We start from the raw sequence: 12,962 nt of genomic DNA on the forward strand, positions 1-12,962 counted from the left end.
TGCCTGACAGAGTATCTCAATTCCTCCTCTTGGAAACAGTTTCTTCGTTTGGCTTACAGAATACCTACCATGATATTCCTGTTTTTCGTCTCCTGACTTCCTGCTTCTTCTCACTCTTCTTTGCTGGTTCTTCTCACTCTCCAATCACTGAAATTACCTAAGGCTCCATCAGCCCTTGTTCTTCTTTATTTATCATCACTCCCTTAGTGACATCATCCAATTTCTTGGCTTTGCATGCAGAGGATTTATAACTCTAGGCCTGATTTCTCCACTGAACTCCAAATTCATACATTCAACTACCAATGCAAATTTCTCCATCTGGATATAAGTCACTTTTGACATTGTCTGAAGTGAATTCCTTACCTTCTGGCCCAAACCTGTCTTACCCCCAGTCTTCCCCATCTCAGTTAATAATTAGTCCATCCTTCCAGTCTTAAGACAAAACTTTGGAGATATCCTGGACTCTCATACAACACTTCCAACCTACCAGCAAATTGTGTTGCTTCTGTTTAATAACCAGAATGAGGGACTTCCCTGGTGGCACAGTGGTTAAGAATCCACCTGCCAATGCAGGGTACACGGGTTCAATCCCTTGTCCAGGAAGATCCCACATGCCGCGGAGCAACTAAGCCCATGAGCCACAACTACTGAGCCTGCTCTCTAGAGACCGTGAGCCACAACTACCGAGCCCGTGTGCCGCAACTACCGAGCCCGTGTGCCGCAACTACTGAAGCCCACATGCTCTAGGGCCTGTGCTCTGCAACAAGAGAAGCCACTGCAATGAGAAGCCCATGCGCCGCAACAAAGAGTAGCCCCCACTCGCCGCAACCAGAGAAAGTGCGCACACAGCAACGAAGACCCAACGCAGCCAAAAAAAAGAAAAAAATTAAGAAAGTAAATAAATAAAATAAAAAATTAAAAAAAAAATAACTAGAATGAAATCTCACCACCTCCAATGTTACCTGGTCCAAACAACATAATCTCCCATCTGGATTATTTCCATAGCCAGCTCAGTCCCTTCTTCCCTCAAATTTCTAAACATTGCAGCCAGAGCAATCCTTTTCTGCTGAAACCCCTCCCAAAGTGTCAAAGGTTTCACAATGACCTATAAAGACCAATAAGATATGTCCTCCTGTTTGCTGACTTCATCTCCCTCTAGTTGAGATCTCCCCCCTCGTTCTATTCAAGTCACTGTACCTATTTCTTCCAAGAACATGACTTGTATGTTACCATCTCAGTGCATCTACATTAGCTGTTCTCTGTCTGGAATTCTCTTCCTTCAGAAGCCCACATGACTCATTCCTAACTTCATTTACTCAAATGATACCTTCTCAGTAAGTCGTTCCCTTAACCAACCCTATTCAAAAAGTGTAATACTCCACAACACACACACACACACACACACACACACGGCACTCCCTGTTCTCCTTCCCTGCTGTATTTTTCCACATAGCATTTATTTTGGGTGAATTATTTATATATTATTTAGGTTATTGACTGCCCCTCCACACTACAACATAAGTCCCGATAAGAATTTATGTGCTTTGTTCCTGATGAGCTACTAATAATGGCAAGCACATAGCAGCCTCTCAGTTAATATCTGTTGAACAAATGAATGAATGAACAAGTGATTGAATCAGAGATAGCTCAGGAGATGGAGGAACACCTCACTGAAAGAAATCTGGATCTCTGAGTAACTTCATGGAGCAAAGACATCCATCCAGCATTGGACTCCTCACACCTAGCTTATTTTGTGAGAAGGAGAAAATTTTCTATATTGTTCAAGCCATTTATATTACATACTAGTATATACTGAAACACTAGTGTCCAATAAATGTTTATTTCTTTTCATTTCCCTAGCTCTATCAGAGACATCAGTTTCCTCAGCTATAAAATAAGGTGTTTGGACTAGATGATTTCTAAGGTTCTTTTAAACTCTCAAATTTCACATCCTCAGTGTTCACAGTAGATGGCAAAAGAAATAGTACCCATGCAAGGCAATGAAGAAAAACTGTCTAGATAATCTAGACAGACACGTGGGGTTGAAAAGATGCTAAGAATAATTACTTTCTTAAATTAACAAAATCTTACCATATTTAATGGAGTAAATAAAAAATGAACCAAATCTGCAGCACTAGGATTCTGGATGTGAGACTTCAATTTGGCCTGTAACATTAAAAAATCAGGCAAACCTATTACTATGATGTAATTGAGCCAAAGGCAGACATTCAAAAAGGTTCAACATAGACTCAAAGGAAGAGGTTTTTACTACTAGTTTCACTTTTTTGTATCTTAATTAGCATGCATGAGTTAGATTAGGAGAATTTCATTTTAAAAGACTGGAGTCATTCTTTTCTGATTAAATCTCTTAGATATACAGATTTTTGCAATCTGCTCTTCTAATTAAAGGGAAATCAAAACACACATACAAAAAAAATCTATAACAACAATTTAATCTCTTAATTTGATCAGGTACATCCTGGCTAGACTTTGATCTCTTCCGTTTGTTTCTCTTAATTGTATATAAATAAATTTCACTTACCAGAAGGTTAAATCCATGTTTAAACTTTTGGAAACAGTCAACAAATGAGTCAGGAGGTGGAGGTTTTGCCCTCAGTGTTAAAACACCCTCTAAAGAAATAAATGGGACGAGGGGTAGATGAGAGCAAAGTTCCAAGAAAACTTATTCAATGAAAAAAATTAAAAAACACATTTATGTTTGTAAAATTTGATGATCACATCAGATATCATGCTACCTAGTTACCCTCCCACATCTCATAGTCTGACTGTAACAAATTAAGGTGATCCAGCATTTGAAATGGATTCCTCTACCCTTAGACACTACCAGATTACTCATCAATTCCATAGATTTATATTGTAGCCCTTCTATGTACCAATCATTGCGCTTATCACCGTGAAGACTATAAAAATGTATAAGTTACAGGCTCTACTCTTAAAGGCCTTAAAATCTATAGAAGGCATGAATCAAATAAGTAACAGAGATATGTCAACTGAGAGTTTAAAAAGAGACTACAGATGGGGAAATGTATTCTTTAAGATGTTTTGCGGGGAAAGCAGCTTTTAAGATGGGATTTGAGAAGTCTGTTCCAGGGCAATTTGGTAAGAAAAACATCATGGTTGGATAAAAACAGCATTAGCAAAAACATGGAAAAAGGAAATTGCATGTACATGAAACAACAAACATAAAAGCAAAGAAACATGAGAATGGAAAAGCAGATCAAGGTTAGATTGTGAATGACCTTGACTGCTAGACCTCAACCGCCCGAGTTTGACTTATATCAATAGAACATGGGATTAACATGCTTTCCAGCAGAAGAATGAAGTGACCGCCTTCGAGCTTTAAGAAGACTGTCCTCACAGAATGGAAGACTAAAGCCTTGAGGGTTGCTTAGAAAGCTGGGTAAAAAAGGAGGCAGCTTGAAGCAGTGCTAGTTATGAAAATGAAAAGGGAAAAAACTGGGTACAAGGGACCGAAAAAATAAAATCAATGTTGGTTATAAGCTAGAGAATGGACTCATAAAAAAAATCTATGGCTTTGAATCTGGATGACCAAGAAGATAGTATACCCTTCGTAAACAGTACAAGAGGAGCAAGTGGTTTGAGGCATCAGAAAGCAGTAACACTTGATTTCAGAACGTATGGAGGTGAGGTATATCCACATACATCCATCTAGAAAACAAGTCTACAGGTCATATGCTTATGATATAGACAGAGCTAGAGAAAGATTTGGAAGTCATGTGAAATAAAAGGAATATTTATTTACTATTCCCTTATGTATTTCAATCTATACCATTTTGTTCCATAATTATAATTTTATACATTTTGAGGTCATTTTAAATAGCTGAACCACAGCATACTTAAAAACTGCTTGTAGGTGACCCGAATGTACTGTTTCGTGTTTTGTGATAAGAAATTAAAATCCACTGACATTTTAAACTATTTTAATGAGAAAAGTCAATCCTTTTATTTAACAAAATAATGAGGTTCTATATTTACAATTAAATAAATTCAAATATGGGAAGAATGGTGCTATGACTTTCTTTAACAGACATTACTTTTATAATGACTAATGAAAACTATAGACAGATGGTCACTACTGAATCTCAGAGTCTCTGTAATTTAGGTAAAGTGTCCTAGAGTCTTTCTTTACTGTGGCCAACTTGGGACCAAATGGACTCTTCCCCAGGCTCATCTTAATCTCTGCCTACATCACTGGCGCTATCTCAAAACCAGAAAGGGGACCTTGGTCCCTGGTCAATGGAGTCTTATTGAACAGCTCAGAAGGGCAGACACTCTGCCTAGCACTGGCATTCTGAATGGTCTTTAGAAGGTTAAGAAAATCCAACTTACCTCCTGGTCCTTTCTTTTTACCTTTCTTAGCTTTCTTCCTTTTAGAAAGCTCAGAAAATGCTTCAGCTGCTTTTTGGAGTTTTGTGATAAAAAATTCAATGTCATCCAAAATGTGGTTTAAGATTTGCTGGAATTAGAAATTACAGAATAAAATATAAAACAAGGGAAAACTATTTTTGCCTTAGCTGTACACTGTGAAGGAAAATCAGAAAGTTAAAAAAAAAAGAAAGAAAGAAAAGAAAAAGGAACACCTCCCACATGCAAATTTCAAGTTTATCACTAATTCTAAGAAAAAGTTTTGAACTAAATATACCTGTGGCTAAAGTCTAACGTTTACATTTTTTTAGCTTAATTTTGTTCTATTTTCAATACCATAAAGAAAGCATTCACAATATCTATTCAGATTATTACTTATTTTCAATTACTCTGATCTTTTCACTGTGCTCGCCCACATAAAGTTAGGGGAAAAATTTCCAAGAAACAGTTTGTTAGAACAGCACTGATCATTTCTGTTTTTCTAATAAATTTTCCAGTAAAGCACTGACAATGTTATTTCATGGAATTAAAGGGCTATAGAGTGTTATGATAACCTAATAAACACATAGATAATCTGCAATAATAGGCATTAATAAGCATTTCTTCTGGGTAAAACAGAATTAATGATGCACTATACTTTCAGAGATCATGAGATCAACTTTGATTATACTATATTGTATATTATATTATACATATTATATTATACATACTATAGTCTTACTAGACTTTCTCTTTTATGTGTGAAACTTGACATTCTTTTAACTAAAGAGTAAAAACTGAGATTAAATAAGCTTTTAAGTATTAAATAAAGTTTTAAGTATTAACAAGTAATACTGTGATGTAAAAATTAAATTCCAAACTTCAAATTCCTCTAAATATTTGTTTCCAAATAAGCTGAGAACATAAGTAGAGTATAAAAAGTAATTATGCTGATGTCATATTTTATGATTATGTCACAGGACATTGTCATTCTGCAAGGAAATTACTATGGAGAAATAAAAATAAATATAGCCTTATCCTTTATAAAGCATTAAAATGTACTTATCTACCCTTAAGAAATGCCACATAACTTTTATCTTTCAGGCATTATAAAATATTTTAGAATAAATGCCAGCAAGACAAATTTAGAAGATATTTCAATCATGGGTTACAAACTATGAGAAAAGAAAAACCCCTCAAATCTTGATAATTCAGCTTAAATTCCTTTGCAAACCAGTTGATATTCTAGTTCTATCACAGCCTTAGTCTACTAATGAAATACTGGCATAAAGGCAAAAGTAGTTTAAAAAACTAATTCAAAGGGCATAACCACCACTGGAAAGAGAAAATATAGTTTCCACAAAACACCTTTATTTAAATCAACTTAATGTTCCCTGTTAATAATTTTTCCTCTTAAAAAAAAAAAGCCAATGATATAAAGATGGCTATTTCACTTACCACATCTCTGTCAATGCGAGCTGCCATCATCTCAGGTGTTTCTTCCTGTTGATGATAATGCCTTTGTTTCTCAACTAAAGAAAAGAGAATCATGTATCTTTCAACCTGTTGCTTAAGTGATACCAATATAGATAATCAAACATGCAAATTGGCTAGAAAAGAGCATCATTTGCAAAAGGAAACACCTCCACTGGGTACAAAAATCAAAGCTGTGCCCATCATCTCTGACGTGCATCCTTGCTACCACACTTGGCAGAGCTGCAGGACTGGCTTTCCATTTGTATGGGATTGATTTACACTGTAATTTCCCCTCTATTCTCTCTCTTTCCAAAGTCAGTTGCCAGTGGAACCGACCCTAACTTAGTACCCTTTAATTCCTACACAAGAAAAAAATATAAACCCACACTAAGCACCTACTTCTTAAAAGGGGCCGACTAAGTTCTAAGTTCTAAAGCTCCTAATTTTCATACCATCCAACATCATGACAACAGTAAAGCTTTGGGGGTTCTGACAGTAAAGTGCTTCTAAAATTGTAGTCTAATTAAGCTTAAAACCCACAATGTTGGGCTCATTATCATTTTAAGCCACAAGCTTTATAAGTAGAAATACCTACAAGAATTTTCAAATTAAAGAACCAAAGTCTTGAGGTGTTACGTTAGCTCAGTTGGCTAGACCATGATGTTAATCATGATCATTAGCATGAACTCCGTCCCGGTACAGGTCAGTTAACACTTCCACTAAACACAGATACTCATTCAAAGATTTCTCAGTAGATGAAATGAAAGAAAAATGGATGGATGAAACAGAAAAACCGTATCATCACTAATGGAGATACAACTCATGATGGAGCATCATGACTCATGATGTTCAATACAGAGAACTGCAAAAAATATTGAAAACTGCTATGCCTCCTCTATGCCTAACTTTACCCTTAAATGGAATACTTGCCAAAAAAAGGGAAGAAATCACTCAGTCTTACGAAACTTAATCAGTGAAATTTCAACATATGAAATCTTGCCAGTTAGCTGGCTGTTTTACACATGGTTAGCTGCTGTCTTGGCTATAGTGCATTCCAGAGAGCAGTGAGTTGAAGCTGAACTACAGCTATTAGGAACTCCAATAGGTCCCAAAATATCATTCGGAGGGCACAGTGAGAGAGATGCAGTATTTCTCGAATTTTTCATAATCTGCGGCACTACTCGCATCCCACTGCCACTATTCTACAGAGGTCTATTCTGGAGTCAGGGGTAGAGCTACATTAAGGATCCAAAGAAGGAGTTGTCCAGCCTGAGTCAGCTGGAGCCTTCAGAGGGACCAGAGGGATACTCCTCTTGGAGGGCTTTCCAACTACACGCTGGCCTGGAGCCTGACAGAACCTCATGTGGTAAGTGGTGTGTTCTGTTTGACCTAGTAGTAAACTAGAAGTTCTGAAAACCTTACCTAACTGTAATTTAAATAGATGAGACTGCACAGAGTATTTCAGACAAAATCTAATGAGGGCTCAGAAACTGCTGGGAATAAATTTTTGTTGTTGAAAATTATATTAGGTTTTACAGATGTTTTTACAGGTTTATTCAGAATGTCTGAAAACTTAAGATGTCTTGTGCTTCCTCAACTTCAAGAAAAACCATTTTGACTTCTCTCAAAATAAAACCTACATCCCCTCTACAAAATAGTAACAATAGCAAAAATATTGTAAGTACACAAGAAGTAGAAAACACTATAAACTCCCGTTTAGTTTTTAAACATAAAATTGTAAATACAAAGTGGATTGATAGAAATGTATATAATTCCTAAAGACAGAAACTGCTATAAAATTACAGTAAATAATAATTCTGTTACTTTATTTTTGAAAAGCGGATGCTTCAAAGATTTCTTTCTTTCATCTGTTCGGTAGCTGGGTTTATATGTAAAGTGAAAATAACTTTAAGAACATGGGAATCTAAATAAAATGGAAAGCAATTGATAAAATAAAATGAACTCAATCTGGCAAAAATGAATGTCTACTATACTGTTCCAGGTACTATTATAGACATTATTTGCTGTCAGACTCACAGCAACATAGGAATTATTATCCCCATTCTGCAAGTAAGGCATAACTTCACAGGGTCGCACAGGTAGATCCCCGTCTTGCTCCAGAGCCCAAATTTTGGCTCACCGGACTCAAAGTACAGTCCAGTATCACTCACTTTGGTAATCAAGTTCTGTAGGTTAACTACATTGTTAGATTCTCATGAATAATGCTTTATTAGATAAAGGATAAGTGATTTAAGAAGTCACATTGAACTAGGAGGCAAAAGAATTAGGCTATGGTCTCCATCAAATTCAGACTCACTGGATCACAATTTATTCACCCTTAAAATGAAGAGATTGGACCAAACATATTTTAAGGCATTTTCCAGCTATAAAAATTTCAGACCTAGTAAAACACTCTGTCATATAAAAGGTTACATTATGTTCTTTGCCATGATTATTTGTTTTTAAAGAAGGATGTCATGGTAAAATGATGGTACAGACATAGGGCCCACTGGGCAAGTTTACCCGATGGTGAATGCATTTTAGCCCTTTTCCGTCGCCCTACCCCTGTCCTGACATCCTGTCCTTGTAACCACAAACAGTTTGTCCAAAAGAGGACAGTGGTAAGATAATAATAATGCAAAGAACTTGAAGTATTATCTTAAAATATTGATCATCTCCTGTTTGGTATATATAATATTACCATTCTTTTAATTGTTAGTTGAGTCAAACTTCCTCTCTTTGACTGCTTTAGAAAGAAAAGAGTCTACTCCTAACACCATATTTATTAAAAGACTGGTCTGGACTCTCAGAGACAATAATCTTACAGTGCCCAAGGCTTAACTTTCCTTTACGAAAGATTTATTTTTACAAAACTAACCTCAAGTTTCAGCTCAGAAACCAGCATCAGATTTTGAAAGCGAGAACTAGGTCACAACTCAAAGTAAACGATAAATAAGTACCAATCCCTGGGAATACTCACAGTCCCCTTGGTCAGCTGCCAGTGCGGACCAGGCTGCCACCCGACTTCTAACATCCACCTGGGTCACAGTTCCAGGAGGCACAGGGGCGGGAGCTCTGGGTGGAGGCGGTATACCAGGGTCTGCTTTGGAAATCATCCTAAAAACAGACGAAAACAAACTGAATTTCCACCATCTCTATTTCTACAATACATCAATTCTCTCAATTTTATGGTATTAGTTTTTCAACTTCAAGAAGAACTATGTCAAGGGGTAGAAAAACAAGGATTTCCTAACCATGCCATGGTATGTATATTTATAAATGTATATGAAATATAAAAATATAGAACATTTTCAAATCAGCTGAAAACCAGGTTTAACATTTTTTCTGGGTCCCCTATGATTTGCAAAGGCTGTTAACCAACTCGAGACCTAACATCTATTTATAGTCCCTTTGGCTACCTTCCCTTAAAATGCCACACATTGGTTCATAAATCTCTGTGACAACACAAGTAGGAGGAGCCGTATCAGAGAAAGACCAGAATCATGGAGAGAAAAGGCACACACACATACACCGACAAACTTGGGAGAGCAAATGAGTTGAGATTACAGGTTGCAATCTGCAAAATATAATAATATACCTTCACTGAAAATATATATTTTTTTAATTTTTAGAGGAAAAAAAAGACTTAAAGACACACCAATTCTAGCCCTTAATTTCTTTTAATGTTTTTACCTCAGGACATCAGGCCGCCTCTTCTGTTTCCCTCCTTTACTGTCGCTGATTGCACTTTCAATATCTTCACTAATTAGGTTTGCCTGCAATGAAAGACAAGTTACCTGGGGGCTTATGGATTTTTTTTTTGTCTTGATATGTAGGTTAAAACAGAAAAAGGGATTATGTTCCCTGTCTGAAACAATAAATGTCTTGATGCAAAGAAGCGTGTTTTTTTTTTTTTTTAAATCTGCTTTCGAAACATAACTCTTCCAGTTTTTTAAGTGAACTTTGTAATGACAGGATTGGAAAACTGAAGGAATTTTTAAAGATTATTTAATCCAGATTCCTTTAGTTTTTTCTTTTTTTTTTTAAAAAAAAGCTATACTTGCATAAAGGCAAAGAGAAAAAGGATTTGCAGATGCTGAAAGTATAAACACATGCTGCAAATGTAACGGGTTAACACCTCTGCCTGGGAAGAAGTGAAGGAATCAGAAGTACAAGCACGTGAAGCAGCACCCCTCCTCTCCCCCATCCTCCCCATCCACTGGGCCCCCACTAACCGGCGGAAACCACTCAGTTCCAGCAGCGCTACTCCCAGTTTAAGACAAACCCACATTGTCACGGGGTGGACCCCAACACTGGGTTGTGACCTTTGTGATAACCCCTTTATTTTGTCACTGCAGGTTAATAAAAATTAACTTGCTCCAAATGGTTTGACTTTTCCGATCCTTTTCCAACAATAACCCCTGAACATTTAATTTGGTTTTCTTGGGAACCAATAAGAGATTAGCAGCTAAGAAATTTATTTTGTTTGGTTCTGAAGTTTATTTAGCCCGTGATTATTACTGTATATTAGGTTCTTGCTGGGATGTATTTATCTTCTATGTTGTGCCTGCTTGTTCTCTGTAATTACATATGTTTTTCTCAAATACATATATGCATACATACATACATATGTATTATACTCTTTTACCATAAGCGCAGGTAATCATAAAATTTTAGAACTGAAAGGACACTTAAAGATCATATAATCTGTTCTTCTTGTTTTATAATTAATAAACCTGAGGAATACTTATATGATGACTTGGCCTAGGTCACACGGCTATTAAATGAGAGCGCTAATGCATCCTAGTTCAGCTTCACTTCCTTCAGAACATTCTAGTTTCAGGTAGACATTACAAACGTCATTTCAAAGGCTTTCTATTATGTGGGAAAATAAAACTGAAGATGCCTAGGAGTCCTGAATTTCCTATGGGCAGGGTGTGGGGTTGGCTATCATATTTCTAAGAAAAAATTTACTACAGAGGTGAACAGGAGTATTGTGTAAAGTCCCATGATAAAGAAACTTTAAAACACAAAACTGATGTTGCAAGATGGCCCATATAAAAGAAACCACATATTTCATTGCATTTATATTTTTCATGGGGCAAGGAAAAAAATCCATCTCATATGTGCACCAATGGGTAAATGCATATAGCTGTGTAGTGGTCCTTGAGTTTTAATGAGGACAAAACAGCATTCAGTAAATCTGTTTTGGACCCATCAATATCATCATGCCCTATCAAATCAAGCAAACCTTTCATCCTCAAAACTGAAATCCAGAAACTTCACTCAGCCCAATAACTCTTAGTTTCCAGGGAGGGATTTTAGAGCACTGAAGCAAACACCAGATTTAAAATGTCTTTTAGCATAGATCTCTGTTTTTAAAATGTTTGAATTAAATTTCACTATATTTTCAGAGCAAAATATTCATCTTAATCCTTACTGATTTAATAAATCTAACCTTGCAAAATTCTTAATACACTTTATGACTTTCAAAAGGCACTATATAAAAGTTTGATGAACATTACGTATACAAATTATCTACTGCCACCATTCTTTTCAAGTAAGATTTTTAGAAAGTCATTTATGACACAAATTGAAATAAAAAGAAAATTATAAAATACACAATTCATAGTCAATCTTAATTTACCTATCATATTTTAATGTCAAAGAATTACAGAAAAGATCAAGTGACACTTTATGCTAATCTCCCGGCATTTCTTTATAAGATAAAAACTGCCTGTATATGTTATAATATGCAGTCACAGTGATAAAACACTGCTTTGGCGAAGCACCAATCAACTCAACCAAAAATGATTTCCCTTTTAGAGAAATCAACCCATGAAATAAAGATTCAAGTTTGAAGATAAATTGTAATGTCCAATAAAGCATCACAAATTATAATCATTTGAAAATTACAGTGTATTTTGAAATACAAATCTTGAGCGTATGGCATATTATTACTGGTAACTATGCTCAACTCTTTTCACATTATCACTAGGGGATTACATATCTTGAGCAATTATTCAAGTCACATAATTAAACAGTGAACCTTAAATCGATATCATGGAAAATGTCCAAGTGTTTCATTGCAATAATCCATGCTATGTGATTAGTGCAGAATAAAATAGGATGGCATGATTATTTATTGTCCATGAAGAATGACTCTTGAAGAATCAATCTTTAATTATAAGTCCAAGTCCCTCAGTGAAGAATTTAATGTATTATCCACACCTTTTTTTTAATAAACAGAATGTATCTGATTTCTTTTTTTAAATACTATTCTATCTCCTCTTTATTTACTTAGCCTGGAAACCCTAGGGAAGATACTGAGGTATCTGTTTTCCTTACAAAATCCTAAGAAACTAAAAAATCTAGTACCTACTAGCCATGTGATTGAAGTAGATAATCAAAAGCTGCTGGAACATGTGCTTAAAGGGAAAGAAAAGTCACCATTCTTTTACCTTAATCTCATCACACTGGAAAAGATGAAGATCAGGCTTGTTCTGAGTTGACTCTTTGCACACGAGGGCAAGAATTGAATCATAGTTACACAAGTGCATCACAGCTTGGCAGTGCTGGATTGTGTTCAAAGGAAAATTCTCCAGTTCATTCTACAAAGTAAAAATATAACTTGCCTTATTTTTCATTAGCTATATAAAATCTATCCCACAAAGAGCTCTAGGCATCGTACCAATAATTTTTAAAGTATCCAAATCACATTGACAATGGATGCTAGTAAACACGGTAAATTTGGAGGATGAGTAGGTACAAGTAGGCAGCAAAGATACAAGCCTGGCGGATGGGAGAAAGAGCAACAAAAATGGAAATATTTAACAAAGAAATGTAGTTGTGTTCTTAATAAACAGAAGAAATACTGAAATTAGCATTACTGATTTCCTAAGATTATGGGGTAGAGATGATGCCTTTAAGAGCAGAATAGGTAAACTGAGGCCTCTTTCCAAAATTATTCACCATATTACCTGGTATTCTTTTCCCTGTGGCTATGTAGTTTTGGTTTTTTTTGTTTGTTTGTTTGTTTTACTTGAACACTGTACAGTCATACTCTTAGTTTCTACCTTCAGTGATCACAAATGTTAGGC

At 35.8% G+C, this 12,962-nt stretch overlaps 1 protein-coding gene across 13 annotated transcripts in view; it reads right to left on the reverse strand.

Moving 5' to 3' along the window:
- Positions 1 to 12,962, reverse strand: part of EPS8 (EGFR pathway substrate 8, signaling adaptor) — a 202,136-nt gene that overhangs the window by 47,629 nt on the left and 141,545 nt on the right. For 12 of the 13 annotated variants that reach the window (XM_082351942.1, XM_082351935.1, XM_082351944.1 and 9 more), the window contains 7 exons: positions 12,324 to 12,473; positions 9,556 to 9,638; positions 8,843 to 8,979; positions 5,845 to 5,918; positions 4,372 to 4,498; positions 2,543 to 2,631; positions 2,092 to 2,166 (listed from right to left, as the gene is read on the reverse strand). In XM_082351942.1, the coding sequence (XP_082208068.1) occupies positions 2,092 to 2,166; positions 2,543 to 2,631; positions 4,372 to 4,498; positions 5,845 to 5,918; positions 8,843 to 8,979; positions 9,556 to 9,638; positions 12,324 to 12,473 (735 nt within the window). The remainder of the gene's footprint in view (positions 1 to 2,091; positions 2,167 to 2,542; positions 2,632 to 4,371; positions 4,499 to 5,844; positions 5,919 to 8,842; positions 8,980 to 9,555; positions 9,639 to 12,323; positions 12,474 to 12,962) is intronic. The other variant, XM_082351936.1, reaches the window with a different exon arrangement.

Source organism: Balaenoptera borealis (genome assembly GCF_965194805.1).
Source record: "Balaenoptera borealis genome assembly, chromosome: 13".
Taxonomy (NCBI): Eukaryota; Metazoa; Chordata; class Mammalia; order Artiodactyla; family Balaenopteridae; genus Balaenoptera; species Balaenoptera borealis.